The following is a 21394-nucleotide window of genomic DNA, read 5'->3' on the forward strand; positions in this document are numbered from 1 at the left end:
CAAGCAAAAATGCAGTGAAATAAAGTTTTTAAACAAACAGGTTTCAAATTTTGTGGTACCGACGTTAGAATCGGATGCTTTAATGATCGATTTTCTCTACAACAATCGAGTAATATTCATTCCAGCAATATGCAAATGGTTATTGGAGACAATCGACAACAACGCGTAATTTATTACCTGCAGTAAACCATCACCAATTTATAAGATCAGTGCCATTAGTATCCTGTAGGTACAGTGACTAAACGAATTTGAATTTGCTTTTATTTTACGCGATTTCCATTTCAAGCAGCTACGATAGCACAGTTATTTCTTCCCAATAGTTTATCCGTACTTACCCGCATTGTATATGGAGTTGGGTGAGGGACTCGAGAGCACGTGTGAATAACCATGTTGCAAATTGCGATGATCACAATTCGAAATAACGTTGGCGGAAATTATTTATCCAATGTTCGGGGTTGTAGAAACCGATAATCAGACTCGGTTGAATGGGAATTTTGGAATTGATAAGATGAGGAGTAGGTATTGAAATGATTGAACGCATTGATTTTCGAATGAAATTGCAGTATCTACGTTGTCACTGTTTATTATCAGAACCCGCTACTCTAGCTTCTAGGATAATAATTGGTAATATTGTATCGCCATCATCAAACTCAACTCGTCATCACCATCTTATAATATCGTCAACCATAATGAGTGACTCTCCAAGAGATAAGAAATGCTGTGTTTGCCCAACTAGAAATCTCATTGTATCGCACATTTGCTGGTAGAACTCAAAAAAGGCCAGTGGCGACTTTTTTCGTCCGATCCTCTATAATCGAGTCGTATTCATCGGTGTGTACCATAATTGTATGTCGTCTATTATATCAGCTAAGGCACGCTATTAATTTATGATCTTAAACAATTATACGCTATTTCGACAGTCTCCGGCTAAAATCTTATCATTTTATACGTTTTTCGCAGCAGTTAATGGATCCTACAGATTTTGATTACTACTGCGGATCAATTTGAGCAAAATTCGACATCTTGGAGTCGAATAACTACTTGGAAATTAATAAAATTTCAAATATATGTATGTATGTCTGTCGGCAAGACATATGTGTACTTTGTTCGAGCAATCAGAGCATTTCTCACAACAGTAACCTGGAGATAGCATTCACTTTCAAATCAAGTGTGGTACCTTAGGCTGAGCTCAAAGTAAGTGCCGAGATCCAACGTTGGAGCATGAAGAGATTACCTAGCATACGTAAGAATACATAATTTCTGTCATTATTGCAGTTTATCCTAGTCATTGTTATCGGTATCGTTACTGTGACAGCGTTCGAGTGGGGAAAAATCAGTGCCGTTTTCGACTCGATATTTTTTCAGAGAGCATAAGCGTCAGCTACCACACTCGCCACATCCGGTATCGTTATAGAGATATTTTTATAATCGAATCTCCTATCGACATCAAGGATCATCACTCGTAATGCTACAACGTGAACACGTACAATGTAGTCATCAATCAACGTTTAACAATCATTAAAATATGTAATAACAGCACGTCCATTGTGAGGTACGTTACAAAACTAGTACAAAACTAGCAACTAGGTACAAAAATGTAATTAATAATTAATAATGGAGGCCACCCGGGAAACTGCCAGGGACCAGTGTGTGTTTTATTTTTTCTTCATCTTATCCTCCTTCTTCTTCTTCGTCTCAACGTTTTCAATACTCTTCGTTAGCGTTTTGCCCGGTTTCGCGAAACTCGCACCCTCCGGCCCTTGATTTTTCACGCACCTCTCCATTATACATCTAAATATATTATATATGCAATATATATCTCTTAAACAATCTTTCAACCGCGTTTTGATTACGCAAAGAATATTTTTTCTTCTATTCGGCTTATAACTCTTATCGCTGAGAAATATAATACTGTTTCGTTGGGGGGTTGGGGTCTTAATTTATTTCACGTTCACACATTCTTCGTCACTTTTCTCCAGTCCGCATACAATTTACAAACCTTAGGCGCAGCGACAAAAATTATGCTTGTAATATATATTTCTAGTTCAAAGCGAAGCGGAAGCTGTTCTGCGCCTTGTCATCCTGTCATTCTCATGGAGAATTGTGAACGTGGCTTATTGTTAGAGAAAACTTATGTCTATCAGACCGAAATATTAATCGGCCTGCAAGCTTTTCTACACGTGTCAAGCGGAGGATATTAAGCTTCGATAAACGCATTGCGATTTTTTTTTTGCGTTTTCCGCCGAAGAAAATTATCGCGAACCAATTCACGAATGTAATCGATTTAAAGTTTTCATGGAATCGGATCGACTTGTCGACTTCTTCGGTAGTACTTTTTCCATAATCGTTACAATTACTTCAGTTGGTTTTTTTGTTCACAATACAACTAATTCGATTCGAATTTTTACTGGCTGTAAGCTGATGTGTAAACTTTTGTCTTTCCTTATTTTTTTTTTCTTCAACACAACGATTAACCCAATCTGATCATGATTTCATTGTACCATGGACATTTCATATTGTTACATACGAGAATATTTGTCCGAATTTTTTTTTTTTCCTTTTTTCTTTGCCAAAAATGAAAGATGAACTAAAATATGGAACACGGTTACACTGAGAGAAAGTTTTAAAAGAGATTCAACTATCGTTTGGAAGCATAACGAGAATTATCAACAATGCCCAAGGTGGAGCGATCGATTCGCGAAAGATTTACCGATTGCTCACGCCGTGCAAAACGACACGTTATTATTATTATTATTATTTTTCTTATTATGTTATTTTTTTCGTTTTTATTCTTCTAAATCTACTACTAATAATTTTTTTCTTATTTTCACGTTTTTCATTTGCTCAGTATCCGGAGGGTGCGAAATGTTGTATATATTATGTATATATACGTGTACATATAGGCCATTCCAAAAATTATGGCACAACAATCCGAGGTTGAAATTTTTATGGAACTGTAGTTTTGACGAATTTTATTATAGAATTTGTACCGCATCGGTGTAATTAAAAAATGAAAAAAAAATTGACGATAAATGCAAAAAATTAACACCTTTATAATAGCAGTTCTCTCATGTTCCGCAAACTTAAAATTAAAGAAATGTTCGTGATTTTATCCGGTTTTTCGTAAACGATGCATCGTAAAGGTCTCTAATGATCAGATTAATGCAATCATTTTATTTTCAAGACACCAAAAACAATCAAAATCATCACAGCTAGATCGAGATTCTTACTCCGGATCGTTGACCAATAATTTGTGGATTGACGCATTTATATAAGTTTGTATGTATGCGAGTTTCCCATTACTGTATTTGGAAACAATGTTCTGATGGATTTTCATCTGCGACTCTGATTACTTTGACAGCGATTTTCTTGAGTAAAAATTACAAAAATTGTGGTGGGTATTATAATTTATCGGCATCCTGAACCCTGCCGTGAATTCCAAATAATTAACATAAACGTTTCATATTTGTTCTACGTATATTTAATGCCTCTTTTTTGTACCGTGTAAACTCATGTAAAAATGACATGGATTTTTTCCCCAACAAGTAAATGAATTTCACTCAAAATAACTAAAGTGAAAATTAAAATTTCTTTTCAATTTTTGAAATACCAAAATATCTGTAACGTTTACTGCGAAAAATAGGCTAGTCATACAATCATCGTTGCCTGTGTGAATCAAACAGACCATCATTTTCGATGTTGCTATAGATTTATATGTGCACACAACACACACATTCTATAAGTATGTATTATAATTGTAATTTTTAGCGTATTTAGGAAGAAATTTTAATTGAATTTCAATTTGTTAGCTGGGTCTTGCGACTGCTGCTGATTGCGCTACGCGTAAACTGCTTTTTTAATTAATTAATTAATCAACTATCTTACAACATATAGAGAATCAAAGAATTATTGATCACCTTTCGGCGTACGAGATGGGCTTCAAACTCTTTAGCTTCCCGTAACAATATGTTCGATTTTCATTGATATTCGAGGATCGCATGCGAAAATTGAATGAATACGTGAAGCACAATCCGTACGTGAAAGACGTAATTGTGGACCTAGCCGACTCACAAGATTTGATCATCAGTTATTATACACGCGCACTCACACCGTATTCATCGCCGCATAATACAACAAACTACGTTCTATATTAAATGCGTATTTTATAATAATACGATATATATTCTTTTGGCTCTCTCTTCTTTCCCTTTTTCCTTTTTTTTCTTTAACAACAATTTGACAATTCATTTCCACTACGATGTCGTTATGAGTTCGCTGGGTGCACGATACCACTTTTATCGCTTTTTGAATTTTATTTCACTTTACAGTATGTTTAGTTACCGTCATGATTTTTATTCATCTTTTACTTCTTCTTACAGTGCATACAGCAAGGGGTGTTTTTTTTTTTTGTTTTTGAATCGTTCGTCTTTTGACACAACAGAGAGAGGTTCGACCGCATCGTAGGATAGATTAAGCACGATTAAAAAAGCTTAAAATTCGCGCGGTTTTGTCCCAAGGCGTTCTACGATTTTTAATACATTTTTGTTCTAATTTTAGCACGTCACATTCATAGAGGCATCTCTGTAATTGACTAGGTACTTTTTTTTTGCTTCATTTTCTTTTTTTTCGCATATGTTAACGTTAATTAATCTTCACAATATAGTAACTTTTTTTTTTTTCCTTGTTTAGCTCGCTAAAACACTTATTGAGCGTGATCTTATATAAACGTACAGATATAGACAACGGTAAAATTTTTTTAATTTTCTTCCTTTTTTTTCTTTTTTTTTTCTATAAATTTTTTTCTCCTTTTCGTAAGAAATTCTCACGCTAAATAACAGATGCTAGATTGAGCGAAGCGAAGTTACTTTGTAGATTTGAAGATGTCTAATCGAAATTATGCGACCAACTGGTCAGTCTTACTATTCGTTACGTAACATATACATATATATTCATACATACATGTGAATTATGTATATATGCATATAAATATGTTTTTTTTTTTCATCTCACTGCGTCTCTGGATCATCGCTATATAGGATATCAATCCAGCACACTGCTGCATTGCCCGCATCTATTCAACGTGACAATATTGTATGTACTTTTATATAGAGAAGAAAACGTCGGCTGAATATAGCCGACGAAGCGATTTTAATTATAGTAATTTTATTCTTTATATTTTAGTCGGAATGCAGTTTATATATTCTCATTTATCATTTTGTTTACCGCGTCCAAACACGTGTATCGCAAATTTAGAATCAAAGAAATATGCACGCCAGGCATTCCACATGAACTCAACTTCTTGCAGACGTTCATCGTTTCGATAAAAATTTTGGTATTGTAATACTTTGTTTTTTTTTTTTTTTTTTTATCGTAGAATAATTTGAAGGATTCTAACTGCCTAATCTCGGTTTAAATTTATTCGCATCAATTCTTTTTTAACTCTCAAAATTGTTGAAATTCATGGCATACGTTGTCACGTCATATACATGTGTAGATTCAGTAAGAATGTAGTCCAAAAAAAAAAAAAAACATAACTTGGTATACTCACGTTCTGTGTGATAAATTTTATGTGATACTGCGCAGTGTAGAAATTTAAAGCCTGCGTTTTTTCTTTTTATGTTCAACTTCAATAATAAAAGATAAAGTTTTCGAACCGTCACCACGGTCATTGCTGCATCCCAATTCTGCGAGTTATGAGTCAAGACACGGCAAGGAATTGATATAAATAAATCAAATAATGAGTCGTTTGGTTTACCTAATTCAAATGTTCCATGGTTTAACTGAATATTGCATTCTCTTTTATTTTAAAATATTTACAACTGTTAAGGCTAATTGCAGGTTGCATTAATCTAAGTCGCAGATAAAAGTGTTATTATCCGAGTTTATGGTGCGAAAAAAATGTGCTCTCATATATTATGTGAGAGATATATCAGAAAAACGAAATTGTCGACTTTTGGAAAGGCGAAGTTTGATAAAACGGTAAAAGGAAAAATGTATCTACGTTGGAATTTATTTTCTTTTATTTCGTTTGAAATTTCTGGTTACGATACTTAACAATAATTATTACAGCTACGAATACTTAAGAGTGGAAATTAATCAAACTGAGGATCTTGAGAGAAAATCATGTGCCTCAAGAGTTTGGAAATGAAGATTTCAAACTCCCACAAAAATTATCTCACCTGCGGTGTATATATCTTTATGAAATAATTATCGAAACGAGTATTGAGAACGAATGAAATTGACCTGGAATGCCCAGCACACGTTTCATGTTTGGTTTTGTTCGATAAAGTGTGTGCTTTTCTCAGATGAATTGAAAGACTTCCAGAACAAAGCTTTTTCAATTAGCTCTAAGTGAACAATACCTGTCCGAAGTATACGTTCAACCGTCGAAACGAAAGATAACAATGAATCGACACAATGCTGGATATGAATATTCGACGTTCCAACGGTCTAAGAAAATCTCCCGGATTATAACTCGCAACAAGTGAACCAAACCGCGAAATTGAGTCATTATCATGCTCCTTCAACACGCGAGGAAAAACTGTAGGATCAACTCCCAGTATAACACGAGATAGAAAATGTGTAATGCGATGCTCTAGGAATGCGGCGCGTGTAGAACGCACAGACACTCGCTCGACCTTAGCTACGTATCGGTACTCTGTTTAGTCGTCGTCGTCCAGACCCAGGAGCTCCGGGGGAAGTCTTCGGTGTCGGCAGCACAGAGTCAGACAGAGGACCCGAGCGGCGAGTCGAAACTGGGGGCTCAGCGTCCCAAGGACAACGGCCTTCCAGAAGCTGTTGGTAAGTCCGAACCACACGACAGCGAAGTTCAGGAATGGTACCTACCAAGGAAATCAGGACTTAGAACGACCAGCTTCGAGAACCAAGAGGACCCGACGAGTCCTATAAAGAAGAAAAGCTCGCGAATCCATTGAGATGAAATATGCTCACCTGCGGTGGTCCATTAACGACCGCGTAGAGTTTGAGACCAGCGTATGGCGCCCACGAGGCCCAGAACGTCATCACTAGGACGAACGACATGATGTGACTAGGATTGCTCAGGTTTTCGGACAGCGCTGTAGCGTACTCCTTGTCGTGGATAGGCACGCCGGATCTCAGTTTTCTCATCATTGAGAATATGTAGTAGTAGGTGTAGACGATTGTGATCACCGACGGGCCCAGGACCAGGATGGACAGAGTCACGGTGTACGCGGCCATGTTTCCCCAGTCGAGCATGCATATGAAGGCTTCGTGGTCGAAGATCGCCTTGTTGAAGCCGAGCAGAGGCGGGCAGCACATCATTGCAGCGCTGATCCAAGTGAACGCCATCCAGCATTGGCACCTCGTTTTCGTCTGCACCGTCTCGTATCTCAGTGGTTTCCTGTGTAGACACAATCGTTTACACAACAAGGTCAAATGTGACTGAACCATGCACTAACGCCGTGTGAGTGTTGGAGCTGTACACTCCTCATTCATCCGCTCCTTGGGAGTTGGAGAACAGCCAGAAAAGTATGTCGCTTATGACGACCTTCAAGAATCGTCTTATAAAAACATGTGTGATTCGTCATACTGTGCGTAAAACCTGTCTGATGAATGGGACGAGCATTATTGGACACGGTTGGACTCAAGAACGTGTAAACTAAGTCAGAATTGCCGCCGTGTCATTCTGCTTGGTCGAACGCCTACTACAGATTAATGGCCACTTCCGCACTACGACCCAAAAATTCTGAAACGTAGTATCTACCTGATGGCGAGGTATCGGTCGACGGAAATCCACATGAAGGTGTAGACCGAGACTGCCCAGAGCGTGACCTCCAGGTAGCCGATTAGCCGGCACACGATGTCGCTGTAGACCCATCGCCGCACTAACGCTGGATAAACGGAGAGCGGGACAACGAGCAATCCGCAGAGCAGATCGGCTGAGGCCAATGACAGCAAGTAGTAGTTTATCACCTCGCTGGGGCCTAAAAGAAAAAAAGAAAAACCAAGCATGCAAATCGTTGATCACATGCGTCAAGGTGTGCATGACGAAAGTGGATGATCACTGATGATCACGGTATAACTGAGTATGCAAGTTTCCATGAGTAATCACAGGATCCACGTGACAACGTACCCTGCACTGATTGACTTGATTTTGGAATTGAGAATTATACTCACCGCGGAAGTTGAGGTAGGTGGCGATGATGAGTAGATTCGAAAGTATGATCGCGACGCCGACCACGAAGATGAGGCCCGCCTGCATGAGAGCCTCCAGCGAGGGCTCCTCCATGCCGCCCCCCCTACGCGCCGCATCCCCCCACCCACCCTGAGGTGCCTGGTCCGCCCTTTCACCCTTCTTTGCACTTCACTCCGTCCCAACCACTTCCGTCCACTACTTCACCTTGGTACACAACCTCACGCAACTCCTGCCTCCTCCTCCCAGCCCGAAAGCTTTTGGCACAGATGTCGCACTCTTTCTTTCTTGTCTGCTTATTTGACTCAAACGGCTTGTCTCCGAATTCACTTTCCTTCTCTCCGGCGTTTTCTGGACTCTCCGACACTCGATTCTCCTCTCAAGTGTTCTAAATCACCGGCGGAACTGTTCCCCAAGTCTTGAATCACGCAATCCCCATTGCCGATGTTTGAAACTCGTCCAGGATCGATCTGGTGCTTCTGAAAGTATAAAAGATTTCCACGTTTAGGGGACCCACCTCGATAGCTCACTCGATAGGCTATAACGTCCTCACTCTTAGCTACGTCCAATCTCCGTTCGACGATCGGATGTGGAAATCGCATTGACAAGGAATAGTTTCGCGAGGTACCAACGGGCTAAATGAAAGTAATGACGAGCGCGTTTTCGTCACAATTGATTCCAATCAAAGCCTGGAAATGACTTTCGGGTTCTTTATTCCAGACCTCCGTTCCGGCAATAAACGTGCTCTGTGGATCTCCGTCGGATCGAACAACCGCTTTCGCTAACTTGGAAATACGTAAGCCTGCACGATGGATCAATATCTAAAGTCTCTACAACTAAGTCTGCAAGTTGACCATGAATAATCATAGGGCCCACGTGATAACGAACTGTGCACTTGACTGATACCTCAATCTAACTCACCGACATCTTTTATATAATGAGGTTATCACTTTTCATTCGTATTTATGTTTCGACGTGATGCTTTCCTTCAGAGATGAATTTGGTGACACACGAGTATCGTTGGTCGCATGCCTCACTTCCAAAGCGTAAACTAAGTGGTGCCGACCTACTTATCCTCGAAAGTTCATATGCTACAGCGTCTACTTGTGTACATGAAGCGCAGGGAATATGTTCGGGAATTCAGGTGAGCAGGCATGTGGATAACCTAGAGGACGTAGTAGTTACACGTCAGACTGTGTTTCCTGGCTTGCAAAAATTCTCCTTTTCCATAAGGCCTGCTTCATGGCCGTGTCTTATGAGCCGTTCGTATCGACCGTCATTCATAATTCAACCAAGTCGATCTTGAATGAAATAGGTGCGCATACTAGCCTAGCATTGCTATACATGCGGGTTCACCTCTGCACGTCGTTCGTGTATCACTGTCATTGTTCTAATTCTTTTTCATCATGGTTCAAGACTGATGCATAATGTCACACAGTTCAGGGGCTAACTGAATGAGTTCGGAACCAATTAAAACTCCCCAGTCGATTCTGCAACTTCCATCTGTGTTCTCCAACTTTATCAGCTTAACAGAAGGTCGGAAGGAAATGGTGAAATGTCTATATCAACGAATTGACACTAAACCGAAAGTGATTTATCATTCTTCACTTTACCTATAACTCCACATGTTCACTGTTACTTCGAAAAAGTATACTACGTTTATTTCAATTACGTTTACCGCAAATTAAAGTTTGATCAATTTTTAACGGTATTCTTTTTATAAATATCATAAGAATCATTCAGTTGCTTTTTCGCGTAGCAATTCGCTTGATTTAATCTTTGAACGTAAGAGTGAAGCTCTATCTAGTTCCAAGGTCCAGTCAGTGACCTTGACCTGTAGTTAGGATTTTTTAAACACATTGCTCATAGTATTAAATCCTGTCAAGCCTATTAGTGGTTACGAGACCATTGAAAAGTGTACATAATGGTGTGTGAATTTTCAAACTAAGACTTTATTATTCTAGCAAATAATGGATATTGGTTGACTTAGCGTAGAAGTTGGTGCATTATTCATCATTATATCTCATCGCAAACAAATACCCGTCTGCATCTATCCCATGAACGAGACCACGAGTGCAAGACGTAATGTAACGTGTTTAATGAAATTAAGCAGAAACTTCAACTCGGTATAAAACATAGAATCAGTCCGTAGTGCGGCACTGAACACTCGTCATTACCATGATGTGAAATTTAATAACTAAACGAGTAAGTGACGTCCAGAGTTTGCATTATTAAATGTAGGACGCTACTGCGCCTTGGTTCTGCACACAGTGATGTGCCTGATATGTCTACGTAGTCATGTACCTACGTAGATGATGGTGTAAGTAGCTGATTCCATCGCATTGCAGATCGCTACTTGCTTGGGTAACGTAATACACGCTCTCACCCATGGCACGTGTCCCCTGTACGTGTACTGGCCGATGCTGATAAACGTGAAAAACGGCTTACGAAGCCTTGCAGTTCTCTATTTCGCCCCATTCGCTCATTGCACGTGCTTAAGTGACCCGCGCCCTGTACCGTGTATCCCACACAACCTCACTCGCATACGTATTTTAGCATATTCGCTGGATCGGCTTGATGACATACGACCGCCCTGATGCCATTATCTGGCTTCTTTGGGTCGCCTCGACTATTCCTCGGAGTTACTAATACAAGTCTACCCACTGTGGTACTAATCAACCATCCGCCATCGTACGGATTTTTTTCGATCTCTTCATTTCAAGTAGCTGAATGGAATCGTTATGCAGCTCTTACTGTTTATTGTTTCGTAATTCTTACTGAAAACACGAAGCTACTACGGCTTCCATAAGGCTATAATTTATTGTGCCATTTTTCGTGGTAAAATCAATGAATATAACGAGTAACTAGTATAAGTTAACTGGAAATATGAACGATTGCTAAGTGGCGTGTCTGAAGCTAGTTAAAATACTCACTGAGACTATGTCCAAAGTTTTTACCCGAAAATTATAGTCATCCTAATTGAATACTGTTTCAGTTGCTACCAGACTGATGGGATTTCGTTGGAAAGTACACTTCTGGTTTTGTCAACACTTGACCAAAACTTTAGCGGGAATGAAAAAGACCTCGTCTTGACATTTCGGGGTTCCAGAGAATTGTTATTGATTACCCGTTTACTGTACAGTAATAAAAATTCTCCATCCATACCTGCTTTAGCATACGTTTCAGAAAATATTCATTCACTCTCAAGTCAAACGCTTGAACTGTTGGTTGGAAATATGTTTTTATCAAAGCCCAAAGTATGGAACTAACAACGTGATGTGTGGGAGATCTCAAAACAGTATTCACCAATAAAAAAATGCGTATGCCATTCGACTGTTACACAAATAGGCAACCAGCCAGAAGATTGATGGAATATTAACGCCACTGTTGCGGCTAATGAGATGATAACTTCTAAGGATCTCAAAACCATTAGGGGATGGTGATCTCGATCTATTTCGGAACCAGAATGAATGGCCAAAAATTGCACCGAAGGAAAGTCTATAACAACTTCCACAAACCATCAATTGATCAGCAATTTACCGAAGCGAATTATTGTGATGTCTATTTAAACCAGAAATTCGGAGGGAAAAGATTCCAAATGACTTAAGCCGATCTCACTTCAGCATCAGCCGTTATATCCAATGATCCACTGCCAGCCTGCCCATGGCGTTATTAAATCCGTTAAATCACAGCCGTGATCCACTTCTTTTCTTCCCTATTTCCGACCTCTATTCTTATCTCTCCCTGTCTCTCTTTCTCTTCCTCTTCTCCCTCGGTATTGGCGGGACTGTTCCTTCTTCACCCTCTGCATCTCTCAACCCTGCTCGCCTTTCCGCAGAATTATGGCAACGCCGAGAGAAGAGAGCGCCCTTATTGGCGGCCCCAGTTGGTTGCCCTAGGTCCTAAGCCCATGGAGGCCGACCTAGGCTATATCGAGTCGCGCTTATCTTTCACCCTAACCCAATTTTACAATTATTCCCTGTCTTGAATTCAAGCACCAATGTCCTTCAGGGGTGTGTTTTTGGATTCATTGAGTTTTCAAGGGAGGTTTCCAAAGCATAGATACTCACTTTTGATTCAAAACAAGAAATACGTCACCCTAGTCACTCGAAATATCCCACATTTTTTCACACCAATGAAAAAAACGACCTCTAACCACATTCGGAGCGAGTGTTACTGTATGAGGATTTACGGGGGATGAAAAGCGTCCGCTTTTTCACAGGCCAGGGAAGTTGAATGAAGAGGCGTACGCCTCTATGTGGAGTAAATATAAAATGAATTGTCACAGTCGAGAATCGCTCTTTCGTGTGATTGCAGAAAAAAAAACAGTGGTCTCTCACAAATGCCCAGTGAATCGAAGTTGTACCAATCAACTTTGAATCACACGCTCGTGTTGTACCAGTAATTAAATTGCCGTGAAACCTTAGTTTGACTATCTGAAGAAACTAGAGGTGAAATCGAGTCAATGAAATTGTGCATGGGTCCTTTGTTTTCAAGAGGTGAGGAGTGAGTGGTTCAATAGTTTAAGACGGGTAGCAAAGGAAGTCCCAAAGATCGAGTACATCGAATCCAAAAGAGAAATTATTGAATATTATATTTTTCATTCTTGTGCAATAACTTCTCAGACACAATAACTCCAAGCAGAGTAAGAACCTATAAGTAACTTTTATTCTCTCTACTGCATTTCCATTTATACGAGGGAATTTTATCGCAGAGGAGTCAATATGTTGTCGTTTTCGTCGTTTCCACGAGTTATTAAGTCCCAACTTTGAGTGTTCAGGTAAATCTTGCGAGAAAAAATGAAATTCTTTGTCCTCCTGAATTTTCGTGCAAAGAAAATCATGGAGCAAAGGAATACCGTATGTGTCCCTGACTCCGTGGATTTCAGGTGAGGCTTAAACTTCATCGAAGCGGTTAATACGCTTGATTTGAGCTGTGAATTTGAGTGAAAAAAAAAATAGCAGAACAAAGAAACAGGTTGTACCGAACGACATCTCGTCGCGTTGTTAAACCGCGAAGAAATCGAGTAGATAGTGTTTCGGTTTGAAACTGAGAAGAGTTAGCAAGTAAAAGGAATTCTGCATTCTGAGTCCGTTTTAGCCACGTTTAAATTTAACGCCGCAGGGCTGGTTATCGGAGCCTCGGATGTGCCCAGCGGGGAATTCGGTCCACGCAGCATCTCATCGCGCGTCCATGTTACAAAACACTGCCATCTTTAATTGGTCCATAGGTGTATATTTACCGAAATTTATCCGGTGAAGTTCGAGGCCGCGTACCTTTTCGATCGCATCTTCGTCGCCCCCGCTACTTCCACTCAGCCCTTCACTTATCACAAACAAACTCTGCGGACGTAGCTGCGGTACCGAGTCAGGTTCGCGACGGGTTTTTCAGCCGAGGTCGGTATCGAGACGAGACAATTTCCCCTGGCGGGGATCAAATCCGCCCCAAATAACCACCTACGCGTTCAACCTGGGGGTGACTACTGACGGCTTTGCGTCCCGACGCTCCGACGTCCCGGGAGTAGCGGCGTCGATACGTGGACGACGCACGCGCGCCACCCCCGATTCGGCCGGGCAGCGTTTTGGAGATGACTCAGCCGTTCGGGGCAGCCCGCTTTTGGGAAACCGCGTACGCGCGGATAATCTCAGCCCCGTTTTTCCCGACCTACTCAAACTCCCCGTTTCCATTTTCCTTTTCCTCCCCGTCCCGTCGCCCCCCGCTTTCATTTCGTCCGAGCAGGAAGCCACGGGCAGTGCGGTCTGTAAATCCCTTTCTCGTTGTTAATGATGGAGTTTGAAAAAAAAGTGTCCCAGTCACGGAACTCCTAGAAATATTTGAAAGGTCAAGGGAATCGGGGCAACGTTTGCAGCGGGTTGTTACCGTAAGGGCTGGAATCATCGAAAAGCTGGGAAAAATGCGAGGAAAATTTTTACCCTCTTGAAAATTTATGCGTAAACGGTGCGTAACAGTGACGATGATCGCTCAGCTATGTAAAGTTGAATATCCTTTTTTTTTTTTACTCGCTAATAGCGTGAAGGGTAAGAGTACTTGGTAGCTACCCAAAATCGAATATCTTTACAGATTTTCAGTACACGTTTCAAGGTTTAACCTTGGTTCTTATCGCGAAGTAGTCCAACGAACGATGAAATTTTGACTTTGGGAAAGTGAAATAAGCTACGGAATGACAAATTTCTGTATGTGAATTCAACAGGTTGTAAAAATATGGTCAATTTCGACAAATTTTTTCATAGAGTCCACTCAGGAAGAAGTGGAATATCCATTCGGGGGATTTTAATACGGTGACCTTATGCCCATCACGTCACTGAAGTACCATCGTACCTGCAGAGAATATGAATGATTGATTGATTTATTTCTTCTTATATTCTATAAAAATTCATGGGCACGAACGGGCCGTATCTTCCACAGACATTAAAATTGAGTAGGATCGAACAGTCAAAAACTAATAAGGTCAAAGAAACGAGAATTATTCGATTACGATCCAATTCATGAAGAAAAACTGTTAAAAATACAAACGTCAAAGGCATCGGCATTCCGTGAAGTACTCGAAGAAATAAACAATGCGCAGAATTACAGTGGCCGATTGGGTAATAAGCCACGAGAGGTTTCAGCCCATTGCCAGTCTCGAGAAACACCTCGTTAATGCAAAGAGAACTAGGTACCGAGGTATTTAACACTCGACTAAGAGATAAATGAGACGAGGACAAAACGCTACAAGGACCAAATGGAATGTAGAAATTTCTCTCGAGGATGACTGTTTTGCAGCTAACAACCGCCGCTCTTGATGCTCCGTTATAAAAGCCGCGGAATTGTCCCAAATACAGTCCTCGATTTACACCCGTCATTTTAACATCACCCTGACGCGTCAGTCTTACCCGCGCAATGACATGGAAATGATTTCGATCTACGAGCACTTTGTCTTTATTGCCTTGTTACACACACGCAGGCCGAGGAGGGTTGACAGCGAATTGTTTGGCCCTGACTCGCCAGAAACATTACCGTTGGCCGATCATGTGCTAAGCGGTCGGTTCTCTTCGAATTAGTAAATTTCTACACCCTTCGTTTCAAAAACATTGAAACCGACACGAAGAAGAGACTTGGAATGAACGGAATGACTTAACGGACGTGATTGATCATTATTCACCGGGAATGTGATCATCGTAGGATGAACGATCGATCCTGAAGTCAAGATCTGAGGTGGTCGGTACAATCGAAAGAATCCGAGGATCTTTAGTGATGCAGCGACTGTACTTCGTCGGGGATGAGGAAGCCCGTTTACGCCTGATTTGATCCCTGCGTACGTGAACAAACCGTTGATCGACTATCGTGTAGTTTCATTAGACTAGAAATACAGTTGCTTACATTAGCTCCGACCCCTCGCTGGTCCGCTTTATGCGCTATTCTAATCAAGTCAGAAGTCCACGTCCATTTATCCGAGTCATCCAGGCTCGTTGATTAAGTTCCCCAGCCACTGTGTGTGTCTAAAGGATGTTCTCACCGGTATTCCCTTGATTAAAAACAGGCGAATTAGGGCACTCGGATGCTCGTCAGGAGAGAAAACGCCCTGGAAATAGGAACGAGATAATTGCTCATAGTCATTTTTCGCCCCAATGCGTCGAGCGCCGTGTTACGTGAATAATTCTACAATATCTGTTAGAAGTTTCTCTTGATTTTGTTACTCGTGTAGCCGTAGCTGGGAACTACGTATTAAATTCGATATCGACTATGCTGGTTATGAGGTACCAGCTCTGCATTGTACGAAATTTGGCACAGTTCCATTCCACTCTGTTCATTGAGCGCATACTTTGCTTCGCGTACTCCCTGCCGTGCAGATAACGTTGCGGCATTATACCGCTTAAATAGGCACAACTCTGATATGAAACTTACCCCTCTGACGGTGAGCATTGTTTATATACGTGCAGACTTAACCGCAATACCGAACGTTACGATAGTTGTTGGAGCAAAGTTTAGGTCAGGTACGCGGATACTGCAAAAATGACCCAGGAAAGGGTCATTCAACGTTGAACCATTCGAGAAGTTGGACAATTCATAGTGGTGTAATGAAACCTCTTATGGGTATGTTTCACCAGGAGCTTGTGAACATCACTTTCCAACAGTGGTCATTCTTTCTGGTCCTGCACAAAATTTCAGAGGCTTCTGTAGCTACGGAGAACTGGGTATGTGTAAGGGATGTTTATTGATCTGAGAGGGAAGAGGACTCTCGGGCGCCAGTCTGCTGAAACCGGTGAACAGTGTCACTTAACGTACTATCAACTGGTCCTATCAAAAGTCTGCATCTCGTTACACAGTAGGACAAAGTAGGTCAAGTTCGAGTCAGAAGACAACACGTAGCGGTAGATCCTCTAGTCGAACAGTCGAAGACCACGCCTCCTTGAATTGGATAACCATGATAAGGTAGATATACCGGTTTTGGTCATCTTATAGTACCAGTTGTGACCATCGTTAGATTCAGTTGTGGACTCGTATTTATTGCGTCTAATCTGTGGTTATGATCACCAATGATACAGTGATGCCTTGATCCACTTAAAATATCCTAAAGTCAAAACTTGCTCAAAGTAGAATTCCAGTCGCGAATCAAGTTGTCGAAGAGATTAAAAGTCAAGTTAGTAAATACAGAATTTTATAAAAGCGGTGAAAAATGACACGATAACAACAAACGGTGGGTCTACCTTTCGCAGTTACTTTTCCATGACCGAAGTTCAAAACCACCGAGGTCTTCGCGACTATCCGTGACCTGGCATTAATCCTTTTGGCCGTGGTATCGAGCTCCCGGTATGTTTTCCCTTCGAAGCCGTGCTGATGGAGGATTTTACGACGAGCGGTCTCGAGTGAAATAGAGTTTATTGTTAGTGTGGTAGGTTCTCGGTTGGATATGTACCTAAGTTTTATAGTAAGTCGTAAAGGTTACCACGCAGGCAAGTGTGTTCTCTCTTGAACTTCCGAAGTACTTATAGTATATAAGGTAGAGATCGTCTCACTAACACGAGTTGTTCGTCTTCTTTTACTCATACCGCACATATTCTGAAGAGGGGAGATGCAAGCGAGTCGCATTAACGTGTGTACGCATATATTACCGACGACATCACAGATCGTTTATTAATGTAATAAAAATTTGTAAACGACCGAGCTAAACACTCGGTACTTACAAAACAGATAGAAACTGCGGTACAATCATCAAAATACAAAATCGCACACAAGACAATAACAAAAAATGTATACTCGTAGATATTCGGAATTCCATGCGGTTTTATATAGCCTCCGACTGTCGCCATTCCCAATTTTGTTTACTGACAATTACAGATAACTTTATCGAGATTCTGAAATATTTTAAGACCTTACTAGAAGTGATATTTTCTTTGGCTTGGAAGTTACGAATTATAAATTACAGTTAGGACTCAAATTATTCCTTTAGACTCTTCGGGTTCTCTAAAAAATCTGACAAATTCAAACTCCATTCGGCTTTCGGCCAATTCAGCTTCTAACTTTGGAACGGTGAGTAACGACGTAAAAAAAACATGGATCTGGTTCCACTCGGCAATTACGAACAAATTGGGATTCCCGACCGTCCAAGGCTATGTGAAACCGTATGAAATTCCCCATACAAGTACATACAACAAACGAACGATTATAAACGGAACGCCACTTGTCCTACATTTGCTTCTTCGGCGGGGATAATTTGTGGTGATATTTTCCATAGACTCTACCGCTCCTCGTCACCCTGTAGTTGATCGGCTGAGAGGAGACTGAAGAGCTGGAAACATGGGGTCCATCACCGGTGCAAAGGCGCTTCACCCTCGTTCTGATGCCGGTCGGTGGTTTCGGGTTCAGAGCCAGACTCAGGCTTCGCCTAGACTCGGATTTCCGCCTGATGCTGACCGGCGCAACTGTGGCTCTTGTTTTGAAAATCCGGAAGGGAGATACGGCCAGGATGCTGCTGGCAATCCGCCGCCGACAACGCCATAAAACAACCGCCGTTGCGAACCATGCGAGCCAAGGACCCGTCCGAGGACCTGGTACCGGGTCTCGGGACCACAGGAACAACATCTGCTGAGATAACTCTGGGATCAGTTCTACTTTCATGGGAATTGCGATTGCGGTCACCCGAAGTGATCGCAACTTTGCCCGTCTATCTGGGCCGGTAAAGTAAGGGTCGAAGTTCCGAATGGTCAAACTTTGGACAGACTGCTACATCAAATGGTCGAAATTTCGAATGATCACAACTCCGAGCGGTCACAACTACGGATCGAAACCTCGAGGTCATAACTCCGAACTTTACCAAACCTTCGTTCGTATGGTGAAGCGTGTACCATACATTCAAAGTTGGTAACTTTGGCGTTTTGACTATTCAGAATTTCAATTTTGAGCGTTTGGAGTTTTGACTATTCGTTGTAATGGTGTGTCCAAATTTTGATCATTCGGAGTTTTGACAATTTGGTATTTTGAATATTTGGTATTTTGACCATTCGGAATTTCGACCGTTGGTAGTTTCAACCATTCGTTGTAATGGTCTGTCTAAACTTTGACTATTTGAAACTTTGACCCGCATCCAAGGTTACATAAGGTAGTGCGTATTTCAGGATTTCGATAAATTATAGTTCAACCCTATATCAAAACTCTCCCCCGGAAACACACTCGGTCTCTGGGGCTTGCACACTGTACATGATTCTCGAAACACGAAGCTTTGCCTCGCAGGACTAAAAATAGTTCCTGCTATTCTGCTGTCCTTGAAGATTCTCCGCGTATAATGTGTGCGGAATACAGACGCGATATTCATCCTGTGCACGTGGGCGTGGAGAGAGGAATCGTTTCAGTAACGATTGTCGAAATGTTGCAAGTATTATTCTTTATTTCGAACTTTAGCCAATATTACGAAAAAGAGTTGTTTCTTCTTCTTGGAAAATGTGTACAAATTTCGATGTAGAAAGTTTACCTTGCGGACAAGAAACATCCTTAAGGAATTCCGATTCGGTTTCGCAAGAGTCACGAAAATTCGCATGTTGCAGGGAATTTTAACAACTGTTAAGAAAACTTACATCAAAACAGTCAGCAATTGCGAAAAACAGAAATGTAAACATTGCCGACAAGTCCAAAACCAGTTTTATGAAAAAATCTTTCATCAGTCTCTGCCTCAAAATGGCCAAAGACTGTGCTTTTCTTTACTTTCATCAAAAAATTATTCTTATTTATAGCGTCAATGTGTACATTTCAATTTTCCTAAGCTTATGTATTCAAAGTTGGCTCTGGAAATAGATAATGAAAAAGTCGGAGAATTTAAAGTTTCAAATTTACGCCCACTCCGTACGAAATATTTTTTTTTCTCGATACAACAAACCGATACTGCAAGTTTGAAAAATACTTGTACTCATAACTTCTTCTACAATATTTGCGAATTTCGTCAATAATAAAGGCACGAAGGAAAGCCATCGAAGCGATTGATTTTGCAGCGTAGAAGCCTCGAATGAAGGAGTTACGTACGGAAGGAATCGACCTTGAGCAACGACCATGATGAATTCTCGTGTCTGATACACCGCGGCTGGCGGATCGAGCGGAAACCTGGCAAAAGTGCTTTCGCGTCCTTGATGCATAATTCCTTCATCCCCGACTGTATAAGAGGTAATTGAATTCGCAAAGTATCTGCACACGAGCCGTCCATGTATATCATGAAAAGCGATGAACTGCACGCTTCGCTTCTGCTGAATCGATGCTAGTCGATACTGATGTGATAAGGAACGAACAGGGGGGAAGAGCATAAAAATGAACGCGAAATTTGTCGGAGATAAATTGTCCCGTCGATGAGGATCGTTCGGTGCAGAAACGCGACCTGATACTGTATTGGATCCTATTTTCCGTGGATTCATAAAAAATATCGCAACGGCCACATTGCCGCTATCGTTTGATTAAAAAAGGGTAGAAAGAACGTATCGAGTATAAAAGGTTATAAGAGAGAAGCTAAAGTTAACTACGCTGAATTTAATTCAATCATCTCCTGATTATATGTGAAATTTTTTTTAACAATTGCAAATCTCAACTGATAAAGCAGGATGTTTTCAAATACTGCAGGTTTTTCCAATATTTATGAATACTCACTCATTCATTTTGGAAATTGTATTCACAAAATTCCTTCCTAGAGCGAACCATTCAAAGTTTGTTCTTCGCAACCAGTCACGCTTTTGTTTATCATAATGTATTATCAAACAGCTGAGTTCGCAAAAAAGAAATCTCTGTTACACGAGATGTAGAAGGAATTCATTTTCGAAAAGAATTTATAGTTTTCATAAAAACTGGGCAAAGCATATGGATTTCTGTTTTGAATATTTCAAAATCCCGTGATTTTTCTTTTCTCAGGATAATTATAAACTTGAGAACCAGTTTAAATTTGTGATTAAAATTTTTCTGATCGACAGTATTATTTATTATAATTATAGTTATTTTCTGATTACGGTAGAAAATAAAAATAGTCAAAGACTGCATTATTAACGAGAAGTAGAAATTTCTCTTGTCAGTGAACGTCACGAGATGTTTTTTTTTTCATTACCTCTATTGACTGAATTTCTACCTTCAAACCTTTAATTGCTACATCGTTTCTCCGCCGAAAAATAGCGGCAATACATCCTCGAGACGTTTTCGGTTCCAGCCAACGGAACAGTCTTATGTAAATTGCAGAGGTTGCGGTGGTGGGTTTGGCTGGCAACTTACCTTATAGATCCACTCGCTGGCGCGCTGCCTGTAACTGAGGGGTTGGTCGACTAGCCGAAACATAGAAGGGCCGTGAGCAGATACTTATAAATGGGGACCTGAAAACCAGAGGAGAAATAGCAGTATTCACAAAAAGACTCGATCCAAACAATGAGAGTTGTCGAAACCGTGGCTCGAATTACGACCGAAAAATGGTGAAGTAATATCTTCACCGCGAACGGATTAATGGACGAGAATGTTGATCGATTAGATCCCCAGAACCTCCAGGACTTGAAATTAATTGTTAGACTTTCAAACGCAACCGTTTTCGAAATCCTCATGTCATACACGTATCAAGTACAAAACAATTTTTTGTGAACTTTACAATGCAAATTTACGGTACGATGTAATTGTTCACGATTCGCGAACGAAATTCGGTCCAAACGATATTTGATTTTATTTTTAAACTTTTGGATTTTCGAAAAAGTGTACAAATTTCGTAGAATT

At 40.7% G+C, this 21394-nt stretch overlaps 1 protein-coding gene across 2 annotated transcripts; it reads right to left on the bottom strand.

Moving 5' to 3' along the window:
• Positions 1 to 2476: 2476 nt before the first annotated feature.
• On the bottom strand, positions 2477 to 21005 carry LOC124298930 (G-protein coupled receptor 52). 2 transcript variants are annotated; one of them, XM_046751613.1, is made up of 5 exons: positions 20909 to 21005; positions 8158 to 8652; positions 7745 to 7964; positions 6952 to 7381; positions 2477 to 6842 (listed from the first exon to the last, which is right to left on the bottom strand). In XM_046751613.1, exons 2-5 carry the CDS (start codon positions 8267 to 8269, stop codon positions 6663 to 6665), a joined length of 942 nt encoding a protein of 313 aa, XP_046607569.1. In that variant the 5' UTR covers positions 8270 to 8652; positions 20909 to 21005; the 3' UTR covers positions 2477 to 6662. The 2 variants fall into 2 exon arrangements, with proteins under 2 accessions (XP_046607569.1, XP_046607568.1); XM_046751612.1 differs by lacking the exon at positions 20909 to 21005 and adding an exon at positions 13416 to 13666.
• Positions 21006 to 21394: the final 389 nt, after the last annotated feature.

This window comes from Neodiprion virginianus, chromosome 2, assembly GCF_021901495.1.
Source record: "Neodiprion virginianus isolate iyNeoVirg1 chromosome 2, iyNeoVirg1.1, whole genome shotgun sequence".
Classification (NCBI taxonomy): Eukaryota; Metazoa; Arthropoda; class Insecta; order Hymenoptera; family Diprionidae; genus Neodiprion; species Neodiprion virginianus.